The following is a 17,784-nucleotide window of genomic DNA, read 5'->3' as shown; positions in this document are numbered from 1 at the left end:
TGACTCCTGTGTGAGTGAGAACATGTATCTGCCTTGTGCAGGATTTGTCTGTCAGTGATACAGTGCTGCAACAGGTGCTTGTAAAGTTAAGTGGATGAGCTTCATGTTGACTGAAAAAATACGAACAGTTCCCATAGAATACATTTGCATTAGCCATAGAGTCACTTAAATAATCAAAAATGACCTTATTGTTGAGAAAAATGACCATCTGCCTTACAGTGTTTGTGGTGGTATTATGGCGTCACCTGCTGGTATACAGGCATATTACATATGATATGTTAATTGGCTATTAAATTGTGAGCATATTATTACAACATATTAGTCATTGTAATGTACGCTCACACTTTATTTTAAAATATGACCATGTAACTATTTTAATTTCATTCATTAAATACGGGATTTGGCATCTAAAATGGCCCCTCTCTCACGGTTTAGAAGCTGTCTTCTGGGTGATGCAACTTGGTTTAAAAGAAAAAAAAAAGTGTCCTTTACTCTACTATACCATTTCTTTTTTTTCTTTTTTTTTTTCTTTTTTTTAATTTGAACAATGAACATCGAACACTATATATACATAACAGTATACAACAAACAAGGACAGAAAGTTTCATAATTCACTGAATATTTTACATTTCAAATAAATAGAAATACATGTAAGTAAAAACATTAGAAAAAATAAATAAATAAATAAATAAATAAATAAATTAATTAATTAATCAATTAAAATAAAAAAAATACAAAATAAAAATTGTTCGAGGTATAAATAGAAATTACACACATTAAATAAGATTATACACTTGACACTTTTTTTGTTTTGTTTTGTTTTATTTAGAATTTATGATGTTCCTCAAACTGTCTACATAATTGGAAAAAAGGACTTTAAAAACAGTAATGTTTGGACGTTTGTGTGCAAATCTGGAGCAATGAATGTGAAATTTAGAAAAAAAAAATAATCAAAAGGTTGATAATGTATCTTTTTTCTGGAGTTATTTTATCAATTTGTGACAGGCCAAATAAAATGTGTTGAAAGTTCAATTTACATGAAACTATACTATTTCTTTCTGCTTCGCCTATGCCATTCAATGACCTTGCAACGCGTATGCATCCTATTGCTGCAGCAGTCTTTCCGTGTCAGAATGCTTATGTAAAGTTTTATTTTATTTATGATAATGTGATGCCTGGAGAACAACTTAATATATAAATGAGTGCAAATTAATGACATAAAATAAAATAAAACAAAAGTCCGCCTTTTAAAAAGAAAATACAACTGCCCATGAATATAAAAGTCTCATTCATTAACTGACTATTCATTTAATGATTTATTTTTTGTTTAAATAATACAAATAAAAAAGACATACGTTTCATTTTCAGCGACAGATTCGTCTTTGCCGTCGCATGAAAGTGACGTCACGAACCAGCACGTTTGCTACTACGAGTACATGAGAGCATCAACAACAGCCGCCTGGTCACAGCTGGTGAGTGTTCATGACATTTCATTATTAATACTTTCAAGTGTGTACTAAAATTTTCCAAAGCATATCTGAAAGTACGGTGACGTTTTATCAAGTCCATCAGAAAATAAATGAAAAATGTTGTCATAAATGATCAGGAACAGGCATGGCGTGGGTTGAAACAGCTAGCATTAGTTCTGTTACCTGTCTAGTGGTTCTCTAATACGCATTTAAGTACCTATGAACTTACATGTAGCTGTACGCAGGTCTACTGTTGTTCTGTTTTGTGTGTTTTATTCAGAAAAGTGTTAGTATGTCTGTATGTGGTGTTAAAGTGTGGAATATACTGAGGGAGGAACACAAGGAATGTTCAAACAGATCCAATTCAAAACCACTTATAAGACCATGTTTTTTCACAAGATGTAGGGATGAGGGTTATTAATTGTCACCATATGTTTACTGTTGTTTATGTATATATTTCTTTCTTTGAGTAATTTATTATTTGTTTATTTATTCGCCAGCACAACTAAGAAATGCATTGGTAAAAGATTATATGTGTATTTGTATGTGCGTATGTGTACTTGTATGTTGTGGGTATATGTATAAACGTATGTATGTGTATATGGATGCATGTGTGTGTGAGTAGATATATAAATATAAAAGAGTAACAGAAAAGGAAGAGGGACATATATATTAAAAATATTTTAGGGAGAGGGGGTGGGATTAAATAAGTTGCATTTCTTCCCACCCCTTTTCGGGCATGTAAATGGAACTATTGTGCTGTTATTCTGTCTAAGATTGTTATGATTGTTGTTATTTGTGTTATTATGTATGTTTTGCTTGTTCGCATATATGTTAAATTTCATTGCATGTTTGGAATAAATCACTAGTAAACAGAAAGATACCTCCTAATATAGTAGTTGGATGGGTGGAAGAAGTAGAAAGACCCTTTCATTAAGTAAAAGCACTCATATTATCCAGGCAAAATACTCATACCGAAAATGAAACCTCAGCATTCAAACTTAACTGAAGTCTAGCTATATTGTATTATTTTAAAGTAGTAATTGTACAGTAAAATGGACCCATCTTACTGTATTAACCTTAGCTGCTGTATGTGGCATTTTACTTCTGTACATGCTTCAAGTCAATGAGTTGTTTAATTAACAGCCGAACAAAATCTTCTATAAACCAAGACAAATTTATTTAAGTTGCACGTTTCATACACAAAGACAACTTGACATGTTTGAAATAAATAACATGGACATCCATAGGAATCTAAAAAAAAGTGTTCTTAAATGATAAAAAATCAGCACGGAGTACATCAAACTGTAATAAAAATAAGTAAAAATATATAGATTACACTGACCAAAAGGTTATATAGTACAGAAATGAAATTGCTGAGACTTCCGATGCAATAAGAATAGAGTTCTAAGTTTTAGATTTCATTCAAAGGTACATGAAAAGAACATATTTGAACATTTATGTTCAAATATGTTCAAAATATACAGGGTGGGGAAGCAAAATTTACAATGAACATTTAGTTGTTTTTTCTCAGCAGGCACTATGTCAATTGTTTTGAAACCAAACATATATTGATGAAACTTCAGAAACTTTGGCCCATATGAGTAATCAGGAAAGCAAACGTCAAAGAGTGTGTGATTTGCTGAATGCACTCGTCACACCAAAGGAGATTTCAAAAATAGTTGGAGTGTCCATAAAGACTGTTTATAATGGAAAGAAGAGAATGACTATGAGCAAAACTATTACAAGAAAGTCTGGAAGATACTATTAAAGAAGAATGGGAGAAGTTGTCACCCGAGTATTTGAAGAACACTTGTGCAAGTTTCAGGAAGCGTGTGAAGGCAGTTACTGAGAAAGAAGGAGGACACATAGAATAAAAACATTTTCTATTATGTAAATTTTCTTGTGGCAAATAAATTCTCATGACTTTCAATAAACTAATTGGTCATACACTGTCTTTCAATCCCTGCCTCAAAATATTGTAATTTTTGCTTCCCTACCCTGTATGCCTGTCTAATCTTAAATTTCATAGTAATCAAATACTAATGATTTTGAATGTTATTTGTTATTTTAAAAACAGCATAAAGATGTATGTTAATATAGTGATGAAACATGTGTGGCCAAAGACTGATAATTTGATCAGTATCTTAATAAAATCTTTGATTTTTATTATGGTTCATCACACTGAACAAACACCTCACTCTGTTACTTTTTTGGATTCTCACTCCATTACCATGACTTAATGTGTTTTAAAACTAACACAAAAATGATATCAGTTTCATTTTTGGATATAATGTACTCTCATATATTAAGAAAAGTGTGGTATGCTAAATATTTGCACTTTCCTTTAGGAACAGCACTTTTTTGGCATTTCTTCCAAACCTTGAATAACTGCTGTATATTTTCTTCACTTTGTTACTTTATCAATGGTGATAAATTCATGTTTTTATTAAATTTTGGTTCTTATTCCTTAATAGCATGTTAAAGTACTTGCTTAGACTTTCAATTTAAGTTATTATGGTTGCTGCTAAATTTATGTTTAAAAACAGATATGGAATGATTAGTATTGCTGCACAGTACTTTCTCACTCTGTTACTCGCTTGGCCAGGCCTTATTATATGTTCATAATAACTCTAAAGCCATACTAGTACAGTAAATAACCAGAATACACTACTGTATGTGAGTAACGCTGTAGAAACTCAGGGTCAGATATTGTTATGCAGCCTGTAAAAGGTATTTCTGTAATAACTGTTTTCTGTTTTAAAAGCGAGGTCACAGTGGGTGAGGGCTAATGGTATTTTATCAGATACTCGGTTCGGTTCCACAGGGTCCCCTCAGGCATGTCTTCTCTCTCCTCATTTGTTTGTTTTATATACTAATGAGCATCGAAGCCAACATGCTGGGTGTCGCGTCATAAAGTTTGCGGATGAATCTGTAATTGTGTCCCTTCTGAGTAATGACGACCCTGATCATAACCCACTACTGTCTGACTTCACTAATTGGTGCATGTCATCCTTTCTGACTGTCATTACATCCAAGACAAAAAAGAAAATAGTTGATTTGAAGGAAAACCTAATAGTATCGTCTCCTGTGGTCATCAACTACCAGGCTGTCGAGGTAGTGGATAATTGCAAGTATCTTAGTATCATCACCAATAACAAACTCACCTTTGATTCACATGTTGATGCTGTCTGTTTAAAAAAAAAAAAAAAAACCTTTTATGAAATGTTTTATTAAATCAGTCCTCAATGTTTCGTTTATTTGCTGATTTGGATCATTATCTTCTGGAAATAGGAACCTCCTGCAAAGCATGGTAAAGATGTGCAGTAACATTGCAGACATGGCATTGCATGATCTCTCAGATCTTTACATGGTGAGGTCTTTAACTCTTTAACCCCTGACATGTCTGTGGTGCTAGTTCTGTATGTATGGTTTATTTTAAATATTCATAAAAAATTACCATTTGCTGAATGGGACAAATTTCAAAACGTGCTGATAGAATAGACCGTCCGCTTTCCATCGACATGTGAGCATGCTCAGCGCACTCCTTGCTGCATGTGTAAGGGGGGGGCAAAACACAGGGTAATGGGTGAGACAGCGTACATACACTGCCTTGGGGCTTGGGTGAGGGGTGTGTCACTAGTCGCTTTTCCATTGGACAAATACGCAAAACTTTACTGATATTTACTAAATGTCAAAAAAACATAAGTGTGTAATGTTGGTTTTTCTATTAAATCACAAATGCGATGATTTGTTTATTTATTATCGCGGGATGACATGAGAAGTCATTTCATAAACATGGTGACAAGTGTAAATATTGTGTTGATTTACAGATATATTCATTATTATTATATATTACCCCTCTATCCCGTACTAAGTTAGAAAATGATTGGGTTCCTGGTGTGTCCACACATACTGCACCATGTTTCTTTTAAAACTCTTCTTCTTTGCTTGTTGTAACGTCCGTCAACATTGAGTTTTTTTTATTTATGTAACTCTAGTTGTGGAAAAAGGTCTTTCCATTACAGTCATCACCCAAAAAACCACGTCTTGCCAGCACAAAAACTTTTCATCGAAAAATGAGAGTTTTGGTGAAATTGTCGTTTTTCCATCAGGTAAATTTTTTATGCGCAAGTTATATTCATGCAATTTGAGGGTCAGTGGAAAAGGGACTACTGTAGGGGTGTGATCCGTGGATGCTTGTAATTGTACTCACCTGTTCTCCTGGGCTGGTGTTTGAACATGGTGTGGGATGAACATAGGGAGTGACATTTTCTGTTGACCGCTACGCTACTCTGTATTGAATTACATTGTGTTTCCTGTGTACTTTGCCTTCATTTTATTTGCACAGACGACTGTGAGCAACTGGAGCTTCTGTATTGTCGTGAGATAGAAATAAAAGATGTTCAACAGAGTTTCGGAAGCGAGGATGGAGTTTGGTGTGTATGTGTGTCAGCAGTTTTCTCCCATGTTCAGCCCACCATGGCTGATGTTTTTTTAGGGACCGAGCCGAAAGGTAAGGCCCTCTCACACAGTGAGAGGCCTTGCCTGCAAGCAAGGCCCTATTGTTTTTCGTTCGTTTTTTATTTTTTTTCTGCCGTCACTTTAAACTGGATTTTGACCCCCTAAACATACTCCAAAACTCACCAAATTTGGCACACATGTCAGGCCTGGCGAAAAATTTGATAAAATGAAAAAATTAACCCCATAGGTGCCAAAATGGGCTCTCTAGCACCACCTATGTGAAGAAAAACGGCAACTGCCCTAGTGGCCAGTAGGAAAGTCATAGAGACATGGAACCAATGCCAAAATGTTGGTTGGACATTGCTCTACAAATCATCCGCTGACACCTATGAGTTATCTCCAACAGGAAGTTCGCAATATGTCTTTCAAAATAAAATTTTTAAAACTAACTCCGATGACACTGTTTCTCATATTGACTTCTAAATAGCACCAAAAGATAGATTGAACTCTACTCAAAAAAGTGATCTCGTAACTTAGTCTTAACTGTCTTAGTTTTTTTTTTTACAAGCCCGCAAAGTTGCGATGTTTGGAACTCATTTTTCACTTTGGAGTTTTTCCCCACATATGACATATCTACGTATTCACGGGACTCAGCACAACGCTCACATGCAAAAAATTTGGAGATAGGATGTATGGTTACTGATTTATAACAATTTGTTTATTTTCATACTTTTTCCACTTTAGACTGCCATTTGACCCCCTTAACATGCTCCAAAACTCACCAAATTTGCCATGTATGTCATGGCTGGTGAACACTTTGATTCAGTATCAAAATTAACCCCTTGGGTGTCAAAATAGACTCTGTAGCACCACCTATGTACTAAAAAACACACAAAATCTGCCCTAGCGGCCAGTAGGAATGTCACAGAAACATGAAACAAATGTCAAAATGTTGGTCTGATTGAGCCCGACAAATCATACACTGACACTCATGAGCTAACCCCAACAGGAAGTTGGCAATCTGCCTTTGAAAGTTACTCTACGTTTCTGCAATTACTGCTTATTCATTTCAGACTCTTGACACAAAAGTTATACCTCATTAAATTCCCACAAGTCTGCAGAATCCAAAAGTGAAAGAACTTTTCACATATGACCTACGGTCATGGAATAATGGCGATTTTTTTTTTTTGAAGACTATGTTTAGTTTCACTTTTCACAATGGCAAAATCCCTATAAAAGTCTTACTGGTGCATGACTGCACATGTTTGTCTGTAGTGCAATGGTTAGTGTAGCTGCCTATTGAGCTGAAGGACCCTGGTTCAAGTCCCAGGCAATCCAAATTTTTTATTTTTTATTTTCTATTTTAAAACAGGTTTTACTGCATTGTATTGTGGATATTGGAAATTTGGCACACATTCAAAAGTACACGGACTACATTTTTCAAAATAAAACCCCAATTAAGAATAATACAAAATGTCTATTACATAACTTCTTTTCATTTTTATGACCAAACGCTCAACTGTTTGTACAATGTTTCTTCATTCAAAAGTACTCTTTCTCACAGACACACATGCTCACACAATAGGGTTTTTCCAAAATAAAAGCCTTAAATGTGAGAAATCATCACTTTCATGCTCAATTATTCATACAATTTCAATTCATTTTTCAAACTGATTCTTTCTCTCACATACAAAACAAATGCACATACACACAGTACGGTTTCCAAAATAAAAGTCTCATTTAAAGGTGATGGTGGTTTCAGCAGAGGGTCGCTGGTGTTCTGTACAGATGTAAGGAGGACAGACACTAAAGGGTGGGAACTGGTATCGGGACGGAGAGGTGTGAGTGGAGCTGAGGTGTGGACGGTCACGGGAGGCGGATCACAGGGGAGGCGGATCGCCCGGTGTGAGGTCCCGCCCAATGCTGCTTGCAGCTTAAATTTTTTTTGTTGTTGTTACTAGTTTGCCACAATAGAGGACATTTAATTCTCATATAATAATTTACTGACGTGCACTAATATTCAAGATTCAAGATCCTTTATTGTCATTCAACATGTGACATGGAAAAAAAGGAAATTATGATTCACAGGATTGACAGTGAAGCTACAGTTTAAACAGAAATACAAAAACAAGATGGAAAAACAATATGTGCAGATAGTATAATAATAAATAATGAATATGGAGGAGGAGTAAAGTAATCACATTAGTTTTGTCTGTACATTTTCCTCTGAAATGAAGGCTGTCATTATCTCTCATACCTTCCCCACTGCTGCTCATTCTACAGGTGAACAGGTAATATTTTTGAGACAACAGCCACATGTGCTGTTTATTGCTAACAGGAGGCAGGATGTGGATTTATATAGTTTATCCTTCTCTGTGTCACTCAGACCAGGGTTTCTGCATTCCTCTGTGTCCACTCCAGTGTTCAAGCTCAAGTTTCCACTGTAGCATCACCTTCTTATTGACATGAGTGGAAGGCAGGATGGTTTGGTCTGCTGTGGTTATTTGTGCACAGTTTGAGGCTTTAAGGAGTTGTGTTTTCTTTTCTCCGATGCCCTTGAAGAACAGCTTTGTAACCCCCAGGACTGCAAACTGAGACGGTTTGTTTTCGTGTTTGAGTCACCTCTCTGTAAAAGTGTAGAGGCTATTGTGCAAGAGTGCAACTTTTGTGAAACACCTGAGTAACTGTGTTTGGACTGTTGTCGTGTTCCATTCAGAATGACTCGTAGCAGTGTTTTTCATAGATCGATGAGAACAGCGAGTAGTTTCATATTGATGCACTTATTCATCCATTAGGCCTCAACTATTACATTAATCACCAGCTGTGTTTATGACACAGTATGATTTTTAAGAAAAACAAGTAAATCTGTTAACCTTTTTGCTCAAAGACTCAGAAATCTGTAAATTTTCACCTGTTAATTGAACCATTTTCAAGTTATGTCGGAGTTGTGACATTTTGACAGACCATAAGGTTCAGATCAGCAGCTTATTACCCAGCGCTTAATAAGCTGTTTTCATCAGGGTTTGTTTGTTTGTTTGTCTGTTAGCAAGATAACTCAAAAAGTTATGGACGGATTTTGATGAAATTTTCAGGAAATGTTGAGACTGGCACAGGGAACAAATGATTAAATTTTGGTGGTGATCAGGGATGAGAGGGGGCAGATTTTTACCTCCGTCAAGGACGGTGGAGGTTATGTTTTCATCTGGGTTTTTTTGTCTGTCTGTTGGTTTGTTAGCAAGATAACTCAACAAAGTTATGGACGTATTTTGCTGAAATGTTCAGGAAATGTTGATAGTGGTGCAAGGAACAAATGAATAAATTTTGGTGGTCATGGGGGGGGGTGATCTGCCTCGGCCTTGGCTTTTGTAGTTTTCTTAATTTTTTCTTAACTGACTTTGATAAAGTGCTGTTTTGCTTATTTTTCCTCATTTCGGTCATTTTAATTTTGGTCTTTTTTTTACTTTTTTTTTTTTTTTTTTTTTAATTTAATCGAAGTTCCTGCTCTGTGTTTTGCCCCTCATTACACAGGTGGCAGGGGGTGCACTGAGTATGCTCACATGTCTATGGAAAGCATAAGGTCTGTTCTATCAGCACATTTTGAAATTTTTCCTATTCAGCAAACATTTGAATTTTATGAATATTTAAAATAAATCATATGTACAGAACGATCACCCCAGGCATGACAGGGGCTAAATGTTGACCAACGCCTGTGGCAAAATATCACAGGTGACATTTACAACAGCACTGAAAACACAGGCAAAAACTAGATGCTTGTAGTAGAGCATGTTAGAACGATTGATTTACAATATGCTGAAAGGTAATCATCATGGGATTGTGCGATTACTGCTGCTTTAATCAAGAAAATAGTCGACAGATTAATTGACAGTGAAAGTAATTATTAGCCTTAGTTCTAATTTAATCAAATGCTCATTGAGTGAGCAAACCTTTAGACTTTAAAACAGGCAGCAGTTGTTGGTTAACCCTTTAACCCCTGAGACATTATGCCAGGTAAACATGCAGCTGTGAATTTGCATCTGTTTCAGTGTCATAAAAGCTGCTGTGAGTATGTGCCTGTGTTCCTTTTCTTCAGTGGTTTTCCTTCATCATGTGTTTTAGGTAGCCTAGTCAGCCATCCGGTTTTCTCAGTGTATTCAATACTGAGAAAACAGTTGCAGTGAAATATGCACCATCTATTCTATTTCAAACCAATCACAAGTCTGGGGGTCGAGTGTTTCGCAATGCGTCATACACACTGACTTCTATTTGTCGGGAGTCAAAGTCAGTTTCAAGTCCACAAATCTCTTTACAACTGTTGTCGATTGTTTACTTGATTCAAAAATAAGGATTGAATTACAGATTACACCCTGTATTCTTAAGTTTGTCTGACAAAAGCGTCACATCCGTCTTATCTGCCAGTACGCAGCCTTAGATCCTCGGGCGGAGGGCTCCTGGCTGTTCCAAAGTCGAGGCTTAAATCGAAAGGTGACCGCGCCTTCTCCATCAGGGCCCCTCGACTTTGGAACGGCCTGCCCGAGGCGATAAGGCTTGTGGAATCAGTAACATCTTTTAAATCACTTCTTAAAAAACATTTTTACAGACTTTCCTTTATGCGATGTTGTCTCTTTTTAATGTGGAATATTTAATTTTACCCTTCTTTGGTAATTCATTTATATTCTCATAGGGTACATGATGTTGGTTTATTTCCCTCATTTTTGCATCGATTTGACAGCATCATGTTATGTTATTTCTGCCCTCTCTACTTCAGTTCATTCCAATTTATTTGAAGTGTCATGTTTTCGCGTTTGCTGTACGTATATCTTTTATTGTGTTGTGTTGTTTTCTGTGTTTTCCTGTCTTTGCTTGGATCTTGTATTCTGCTGTTGTGCCCTTCAGCTTTGTCTGTCAAAGTACTTTGTAAACTCAGTTTGTAAAGGTGCTATATACATAAAGTTATTATTATTATTATTAGGGGTGTGTATTGGCAAGAATCTGGCGATACGATACAAATCACAATACTAGGATCACAATACGATATATCACGATATATCATGATACTGTTAAAAGGCAATTTTTTGTTTGTTTCTTTTTTTTTAAATGATTATTTCCGTGAAGAATTGAATTACACCAGAGATATGCACAAATACTAAACACATTTTTATTTGATCACAACAGTATCTAATGCTATATCACAAAAATGTTCGTTTGTTCAAACTGAAATTATGTTTTACAGACGTTACAGTTTAAGATCCTGTTCAAATGTTCATATTCTATTAGTTCAGAACTAACATCAGAACTTTATTTTTGTGCAATCCCAACAAAAAACTACTTATTTAATAAAAGAGTGTTAAATAATAATAGATAAAATATAAACAAAAAAACAAAAATGAACTTCCACAATATCTGCATTTGAATAAATACCTAAAAATTTCGATGCAGTACTTTTTAATATCGATACGGTATTGTGAAATGAAATGTCGCGATATACTGCAGAACCGATATTTTCTTACACTCTTTTTTTATTATTATTATTATTATTATTATTATTATTATTATTATTATTATCTGTGATTGGTTTACTCTGCGCGTGCTAGTCCCGCCTTCATATTTGGGTTCAAACCCTGCGATTCCAGACGGATTTTTCATTGAGAAAGATGGATGGCTGGCCAGGCTATGTTTTAGGGTCAAAACAGTGAAATAACAGAAAAAGACAAAGAGAGGAATTGAAGTTTTACAGGTTTTTTATCAAATAAAGCACTCAGAATATACATTAATAAGTGATTTAAGATGAAGAACATGAACTGTGAACTGGAACACGCTAAGCAACAATGAGTTTTGGCCCAGTCGTTTTTGTTTTGGGCTCTTTTTCTCTAAATCAGTTCAGCTGCTTTTTGGCACCTGGTTGAACTCTAAAAAACAGTTACACCGTTAAAACTTGGTAAAAACACGGTTAAAAAAAAAAGATCACAAAATCACAACAACACTGTAAACAACAGTAAAAACAAAAAACGACAAGGAAAAATGTAAACAACAAAAAAGTCCGGTCTCACTCACTGCTGTGTTTTGTCCCCCATGACACAGGCAGTAGGGGCTGCACTGAGCATGCTCAGATGTCTATGGAAAGCACAAGGTCTATTACATCAAATCATTTTAAATTTTCCTATTGAACAAGTGGTTAAAATTTTATGAATATTTAAAATCACACATTCAGAGTGCTCGCCACAGATACATTAGGGGTTAAAGGTATAATGTAGAGATCCAACCTGTCTGACCATACACATGCTGATTGACTTTATCTACCCAGGTAACATGGCCAAAAATAAACAAAAAGGGAAGAAGCAGAAGAACGTCTTTCAAGTCGCAAACAAACATTTGAAGCCCAAGAACAAAGCCAAACCGGTTACGACTACGCTCAAACACGTAAGATCCCTTCATCCGTTTCTCATGTGTAAATGTCTCATATTCTCTTTGCTCAAGTTTCTACACGTCTTTACAGATAAACGCTATGAAGAACGAGAAAGTGGAGAACCTCAATCAGATTTTCACTGAAGTCCAGAGGGATGTGAAGAGTGTTTCTAAATCTGTGGTGCCGGAGCCCAAGAAACAAACACAGGTAAAAGCTGAACCTCTGAGCGTTGGTAGCTGTTGTTATTTCCTCAATCATTCAATTCTTCTCACATTTCCTTTTTTTTTTTTTTTTTTACTTGTTAGGTTGTCAGAGAGCCGCCGAAGGAGTCTGTAAATGTTGACAACGCTGCTGAGCTCTTCTCTCAGCTGTAATGGGCCAGGAACGATGAACTGACATCAAGTCTGAGCACCTGTAGTCTGAGTCACAGGAAGGACTCTGGTGGAATAAGCACATATTTCAGTTGTGCAGCGTCAGGGCTGGCTTTCTCCTTCCTTCCTCGATCCATGTTTTGCTGTTTTGAAAGTTCCCTTCAAGTCCAACAACCACTTCGAGTCCACACTGAAAATGCAAGTACATTTCATCTGATGTGGGGGTTTCTTCTGTACTTTGACACACTTTGTCATGCACACGTCTGACCAAAACAACTGTCCTTAAAGTGTTTTTTATCGGCACCACCTCTGCATCCTCAGTGCCGACCAAGATGAGTGGGATTCATTTAAAGAACAAGCCCTAAACCACCCAGAGGACTATAACACCTATTCCAGAATGACAGTGGACGGTGCCAGACATGTCTACAGCAGAGTGCAGAGCTAATATAGTGGATCAGTTTGGATAATGTTAGCCTCATAGCATAACCCTCCTAAATCTTTGTTTTTTTTTCAGATCATAGCCAATGATGCGAAGTTAGAAGATTAAAGTTACTAGTTCTAGGCCAGGGGTGTCAAACATATGGTCCGTGGGCCAACACCAGCCCACTAATGCTGCGTTTCCACTATGTGGTACCAGCTCGACTCGACTCGGCTCAGCCTTTTTGCGTTTCCATTACGAAAAAGGACCTGGAATCTGGTACCTGGTACTAGTTTTTTGGTATCACCTCTGCCAAGGTTCCAAGCGATACTAAACTGTGACGTAAAACACTGCAGACCACTGATTGGTCAGACAGTTTTCTCTGTGACCCGCCGTTTTACAAAAAACAGATGCAGAAGTGGACAGTAAATATAGCGGTACACTCATCCACATGATAACAGCCCAAAACTACACCATGGTCGGTCGAGAAGATTCAATCTTTGGTGGCCAGCGTAAAAATTCAGACGAGACAACACGCAATGAGCAAGTTTTCGGCAACTCTCTGAGCAGACGACACGGAAGTAACGCACCGCATTGCTATGACGTCCAGGTGCTGTTAAGTCAGTAATATCCTGTAATGGAAATGATCTCCAGGAATACCAAGCTGAGCTGAGTCACGCTGGTTCCACGTAGTGGAAACGCGGCATAAAAGGATCAATTCCGCCTGTGGAATGAATTCGTGAAATGCAAAAATGACATTGAAGATGTTAATCCTTGTAGGTCAGGAGCCACATACAGCCCAATTTGATCTCAAGCAAGTGAATTGGTCGGACCCGTAATAACCTAAAAATTACATGTTTACATTTACAAAATGTCGTTGCACAAAGAATGTGCACAACATGAACAAATATGATCAACCGGAAGCTGTAACCGGAAAGAAAATTAACTGGAATTTCAACAATATAATTTCTGTTTCTAAATATTTTGTGCCTTTGTAGATCCACTGCGATCTGTAATGCACGTGTAAATATTAAGCAGAGATGTAATGTTAAAATTCCACTTAGTTTTCTTAAGAAATTTCAGGTTGTTCACGTCATTCACATTTTTTTTAAAGGACAGTTTGTAGATGTAAACATTTTCACAATGTAATTTTACTTTTTCACACTGAAACACAGAAAAATTTTAATGCGTCATTATTAATAGGTTATTATGTTATTGTTTTTCTGGTCCGGCCCATTTGAGAGTGTTTGTGGCCCCTGATCTAAAATTAGTTTAACACCCCTGTACTAGGCACATCTGCTCTGAGGCTAATGATATGTAAGACTAGCCAATTAGCCAAAAGATTGTATGATCATCTTTTTGAGGTAGAATCATGATTTATGATCTGAGTCATTTTATTTTACCTTGTATGAGGACTCTTGTACAGCAAGTTTCAACTAAAATAAACATTTTCCTTTGGTTTTCTCTGGTTTCTGGAGGCTAAAACAGTGTGTGAATACTTTGTGTTCATATCTACATTTTTGTGACATCTTGGACCCGCGTAGATGAACTAAAAACTAGTCCATACAGCTGCAGTGTTTGCATTATCTATACTGTGACAGCTTAACCCTTTAAACTCTAAGCCTTAAATGGTCTGCCTGGAATTTTTTTTTCTTATTTTGACTATAAAAAGGTCAGAAAATATGCTGTAAGTGAGTCTGTTTGCCCATCTTTCCAGAGCACTTTTTTTTCTCCAGATCTTTCAAAATCTAGCAATCATTTACTATTTACTGCATGTTATAATTCTGCTAAACCAGCTTCTTCTCCAGCTTCTAGTACAGGTGAGTGAAATTAACATAATCAACCAATAAAGTCTATGAAGCGCAGTGTCTCAGGTTTCAGAAAGTTGAAATTTTTCCAATTACACATACAGTTAGAGTTACAGCCATCCAAACTGCATATGTGCAGGGTGTCAGTGATGACACGTCAGGTTTTAAAGAGTTAATTTATCCTATCAGAGTTTTATTAAGAATGGAAAATGTTTTACACTCGTAATCTATGTAAACTAGACTCAGTAGATCAGTGGCTCCCAACCTTTTTAGGCTTGTGACGCCATTTTAACATCACTCATTTCAGACATTCAAAACATTTTTTTTGCAAAACAATTTGTTTTTGCTGTTTCTGCTATACTGTGTTGCAAATAAACATAAATTTTAGACGATATTTAGTCTATATAATGTATATTATTAGGGATGCAGGCAGAAATGCCAGGTGCAGATTACTGCACAAAGTGAGAATTTTATTTTCCTTGGTCAGGATATGTACAGTCAGTCCAGCTTGGATTTACAAGGCTGACAATTAATACTGAACAAACAAGAACTCAAACTATGAATTATGAAAGAGCTGCAGCATTTGAAACCGACCACAATGAACATTTGAAAGATAAACAGTACCACAGTGCTTCAGTTTCAGCTTCACAGTTTGTCTTTTATGTATTGGGATTGTCTCTCTCAACTCACCTTATATGTTTTTTTTCAATATTTTTATTTTTATCAATTACTAGAAATTTCAGGCAACCCCATGTGGGGTCTCGATCCCAAGGTTGAAAAACACTACACTAGATGTTGGAGACATTTTGACAGTTGATGTTTGCTGTTTTATAATTAATATGATCTTTATGATTCATCTAAAAATGTGTGCTGCCGTAGCTCTGTGTAAGACTATAGAACCTGTAAAAACAAATGTTGACAAAGCAAAGACAGGAAACTCACATGGCAATGTGTGGTGGATCCCTTGCCACCACCATCTTGTGTTAGTAGTTTTTGTTAACTCTGCCAGGAGGTATTGGGATCACTTTGCTTTGTGTGTTTGTTTGTTTACGTGTTTGTTAGCAACTTTATGGGAAAACCATTACAACCATCTTTACCAAATATTACCCACAGATAGGCCTAGGCCCCGGGACGAACCCATTACATTTTAGGTGAAGTAGGCCAAAGTTCAAGGTCACAGTAAGGTCACAAAATCTCAAATTTTCCTCTCTGTCATCATTGAGCAATTTTTGAAAGTTCATAAAAAATTAAAAAAGACTCAGATTAGCCTCCAATTTGATCCACCCGTAGCTTATAATAATATCTTGTATCTGGCACAAAATTGTCCACATCCACTGTGGAATGTGGACTCTGTGGACATTTTTTAAAAAGAAATAGTCGATCCACACGTGCACACCGTTCGGGGTGCTTGGCGGAGGTTTGCATTCTCTGAACACTTGTTTCATGAGTTTTTGTTAAGTTACAGTTAATGATTACATGACAGTTTACTTTAAGTCTTTTATTCTAATGTGGGTGCACTCATATTAGTTATGTTAGAATTATTTACTCACATTGTTCTTCAGTTTGCAGACAAAGGACCAGACAAAGAGGTTTGGCTAGCATTTAAGACGGGGTAAGGAACTAATATCACAAGACTGAGAGGGGGAAACTGTTTGTTTCTTTGTGTTAATTTAGTTGCTTAAATTCTTGGTTTAAATCACATTGGTTTCACACAGTATTTTGTGTCTAGTTATGATTATTATTATTATTATTTTTTAATGTTATTTTGACTAAGTTAATGGGTTTGTTTAATTTTGTAGTGTAATGCCTCCCCTTGTGTTTGATTTGGGTTAGTCCCTTTCTATGTAAGCCTACCTTGGTTCTTTGTCTGGTTAGGTCAGTTTTTGTTCTGTTGCAGTTTGGTTTAGTTGACCTCAGTTGGGCCCATCTTTGTTCATCCTACTATATAATGCACGTTGTCCATCCGATCGATGTTGCAGCACGGGAGTACGTTTGTACGGATTTTCCTCTGCCTTCACAGGCCCGATTGCCGCCAAACTCACCAAATGAATAGAAACATTACCTAACTATCTACTAGCCGCAATTTTATGTCCGTATTCAAATGTTGTGAGGTATTCTGGGTGATTTTAGCCTCTCATGCTATCGTACAATGGCATCACGGGTACAATGCCGCTAGTTTTGTTAACTGACTTTGTTTTGGAGCTTGTGTTAACATTTGTCTAACTTTATTAAATTATCATTTTTCCTAATTTTACCATCTTTGTCCTATTCCTTATGTTTGGTCCTCTACACAATGCAACAACAGAAGCAATGAACAGATGCAAGACAGAGGTGATAAAGTAAAAGGACAAATATTGCACAATGCTCGATAGAAGCATGAGAGTAGAAATTCACACAAAGAGTGAAGACAATAACATGCTTGAGATTAATATCAAAATCACATCTAAAAAAACACAATAAAAACCAAAGAAAATACAAGTTGATGTAAGATAAACTACTGCTTCCTGTTCTTTGACATTGAAGACAATTGAATATAATCACAGGAAACTTAATCATCCAGAATACTTTGTACAAACATGTTTTCAGTTGTGATGCTGTTTCACAACCATTGTATTATTTATGTTTCTGCTGCTGAATAAAAATGCTTTGTGTAGATTCGCTGTTTTCTCTGTTAAACAGTATTGATAGAAGTCTGTCAGTGTTTATTATCAGGCGGCGGTGGTATTCTTCTGAAAACACTGAACAATACAATAAAAGTGCCCTGCATGAGTTTAGCTGTGATAGGCAGTTTAATATTTTTTTTCCTCCATATCTTTGTTGCCTTTGATGTGTTTGTACTAAACCAGAAGCA

At 36.2% G+C, this 17,784-nt stretch overlaps 1 protein-coding gene across 2 annotated transcripts; it reads left to right on the top strand.

Moving 5' to 3' along the window:
- The first annotated feature begins 1,391 nt into the window (after positions 1–1,391).
- Positions 1,392–13,386, top strand: rbis (ribosomal biogenesis factor). 2 transcript variants are annotated; one of them, XM_030122733.1, is made up of 4 exons: positions 1,392–1,472; positions 12,235–12,350; positions 12,427–12,543; positions 12,642–13,386. In XM_030122733.1, the coding sequence occupies exons 2-4, from the start codon at positions 12,240–12,242 to the stop codon at positions 12,708–12,710; spliced, it is 297 nt and encodes a 98-aa protein (XP_029978593.1). In that variant the 5' UTR covers positions 1,392–1,472; positions 12,235–12,239; the 3' UTR covers positions 12,711–13,386. The 2 variants fall into 2 exon arrangements, with proteins under 2 accessions (XP_029978593.1, XP_029978594.1); XM_030122734.1 differs by lacking the exon at positions 1,392–1,472 and adding an exon at positions 4,407–4,586.
- The last annotated feature ends 4,398 nt before the right edge of the window (positions 13,387–17,784 follow it).

This window comes from Sphaeramia orbicularis, chromosome 20, assembly GCF_902148855.1.
Source record: "Sphaeramia orbicularis chromosome 20, fSphaOr1.1, whole genome shotgun sequence".
Classification (NCBI taxonomy): domain Eukaryota; kingdom Metazoa; phylum Chordata; class Actinopteri; order Kurtiformes; family Apogonidae; genus Sphaeramia; species Sphaeramia orbicularis.
The sequence above is the reverse complement of the archived record's forward strand: the minus strand, read 5'-3'. Positions and strand labels throughout refer to the sequence as shown.

Coding starts and splice junctions, on each gene's coding strand:
- rbis (XM_030122733.1), top strand. CDS start 12,240: ATGGCCAAAAATAAACAAAAAGGGAAGAAGCAGAAGAACGTCTTTCAA. Junction 12,351..12,426: donor TTACGACTACGCTCAAACAC/GTAAGATCCCTT, acceptor ACGTCTTTACAG/ATAAACGCTATGAAGAACGA. Junction 12,544..12,641: donor AGCCCAAGAAACAAACACAG/GTAAAAGCTGAA, acceptor TTTACTTGTTAG/GTTGTCAGAGAGCCGCCGAA.